Source organism: Alligator sinensis, unplaced genomic scaffold (assembly GCF_000455745.1).
Source record: "Alligator sinensis unplaced genomic scaffold, ASM45574v1 scaffold1667_1, whole genome shotgun sequence".
Lineage (NCBI taxonomy): Eukaryota > Metazoa > Chordata > Crocodylia > Alligatoridae > Alligator > Alligator sinensis.
In genome coordinates, this window is record NW_005842504.1 from 983,257 (window position 1) to 984,807 (window position 1,551).

At 69.2% G+C, this 1,551-nt stretch overlaps 1 protein-coding gene across 1 annotated transcript in view; it reads right to left on the reverse strand.

The window, feature by feature from the left end:
• The window catches only part of FAM98C (family with sequence similarity 98 member C), a 5,370-nt gene that overhangs the window by 467 nt on the left and 3,352 nt on the right, over positions 1 to 1,551 (reverse strand). The window contains exons 4-7 of the mRNA XM_025213075.1: positions 1,390 to 1,548; positions 682 to 765; positions 304 to 420; positions 4 to 203 (exon numbers count right to left, since the gene is read on the reverse strand). Coding sequence (XP_025068860.1) covers positions 4 to 203; positions 304 to 420; positions 682 to 765; positions 1,390 to 1,548 — 560 coding nt within the window. The remainder of the gene's footprint in view (positions 1 to 3; positions 204 to 303; positions 421 to 681; positions 766 to 1,389; positions 1,549 to 1,551) is intronic.

The following is a 1,551-nucleotide window of genomic DNA, read 5'->3' on the forward strand; positions in this document are numbered from 1 at the left end:
GGGGGCGCGCCCCCAGGGGGGGGGGCCGCGGGTACCTTGTTGATGGAGCAGCAGGTGCGGAGCCGGGCAGCGCCAGCGCTGGCGGGCACAAGGCGGGAGGCGTCGGCGCGCACGGCCAGGAGCCGGGCCAAGGTCACGACTGAGGGCTCAGCCCCCGCGCACCGCAGAGAGGTCAGCGCGTCTGGCAGGGCCAGGCCGTGCTCCTGGTGGGGGGAAAATACCATTCCTGGGACTCTGCCCCCCTGCAGGATCGGGCCCAGACCGAGGCCCAGCCCCAGCCCCCCCGCCCCCACAACCTCTCACCTTCACCCTCTCGGCCCACTGGAAGGACTGGAGGGTGACAGCGAAGCGTGTCACCATCACCCGCCGGCGGCACTCGTACTCGGTCCTCAGCTTCTCCTGGATCTGCTCCAGCACCTCCTGGGGGGGGCAAGGGATCAGCCCAGGACCCCCCCGGCCTCCACGCCCCTCCCGGAGCTGGAGAAATCCAGGCGTCCAGGCCCCTCCACTCTCACCCCCAAACCCGGGGAGAAAACCCAGGTGTCCATGCCCCCGTCCGTGCCAGGCATCCATGGACAGGAGTCCCCTCAGTTAGACCAGTGCTGCCCCCTTACTGGGGGGAGCTTTCCACTGGGATCCATGGGGCCGGACTCCCACGGTCCCCTCACCCCCCTCACATACCCACTGAGGTGAGGTCAGGGGGGCTCTGAGCAGCGGTGCCATCTCCTGGTTGCCCCCGGGCAGAGCAGACAGGGCCTGAGACACCTGGTGGGGGTGGGCACAAGGTTGGGGGGGGCTGGAAAAAGAAACACTGGGGGAGGACTTTTAATTACTCTGCAACGGAGGCTCCCGTGTGGCAGGCAGTCGGGGCCAGGCCCCTGTCGCACCCCGATGCAGCCAGCTCTGGGGTGGACCAGGCAGTAATGGCAGAGTATAACACCACCTAGCAACAGGCCCCGCTTCCCCTGACCCAGCTCTAGATTGGGGCCCCCACCAGGAACCAGCCCCTGCTGCACCCCAGGGCCCCGATGCAGCCACCTCTGGGGTGGAGCAGGCAGTAATGGCTGAGTATAACGCTGTCTGGGAACAGGCCTCGCTTCCCCTCCCCCAGCCCTGGATAAGGCCCAGATTGGGGCCCACACCAAGGCCCAGCCCCTGCTCTACCCCAGGGCCCCGATGCAGCCAGCTCTGGGGTGGAGTAGGCAGTGACGGCCCAGTGTAACGCCCCCTGGGAAAAGCCTCCTGCTCCTTTCCCCGTCCTGTGCCCTAGCCAGTGTCCCCGGATCAGGCCATTGGCATACCCCCAAGCAGCCAGCTCTGGGGTGGAGTGGCCCAGTAGAACACTACCCCTCTGCCCTTCTGGATCGCGGCCGCAGGCCGGGCACTCACCTTGGCGTGGACGTCTGCCAGGACGCGGGCGCCAGGGCAGCCCGGGGAGGGCGGGGGCAGGCCCAGCACCCGGCACAGCAGCTGCAGCTCCCGCCGGGCCTCGGCCGCGGCCCCTGGTTCCGGCGCGTCGCAGCGCCGGCGCTCCAGGATCCGCGCCGCCTG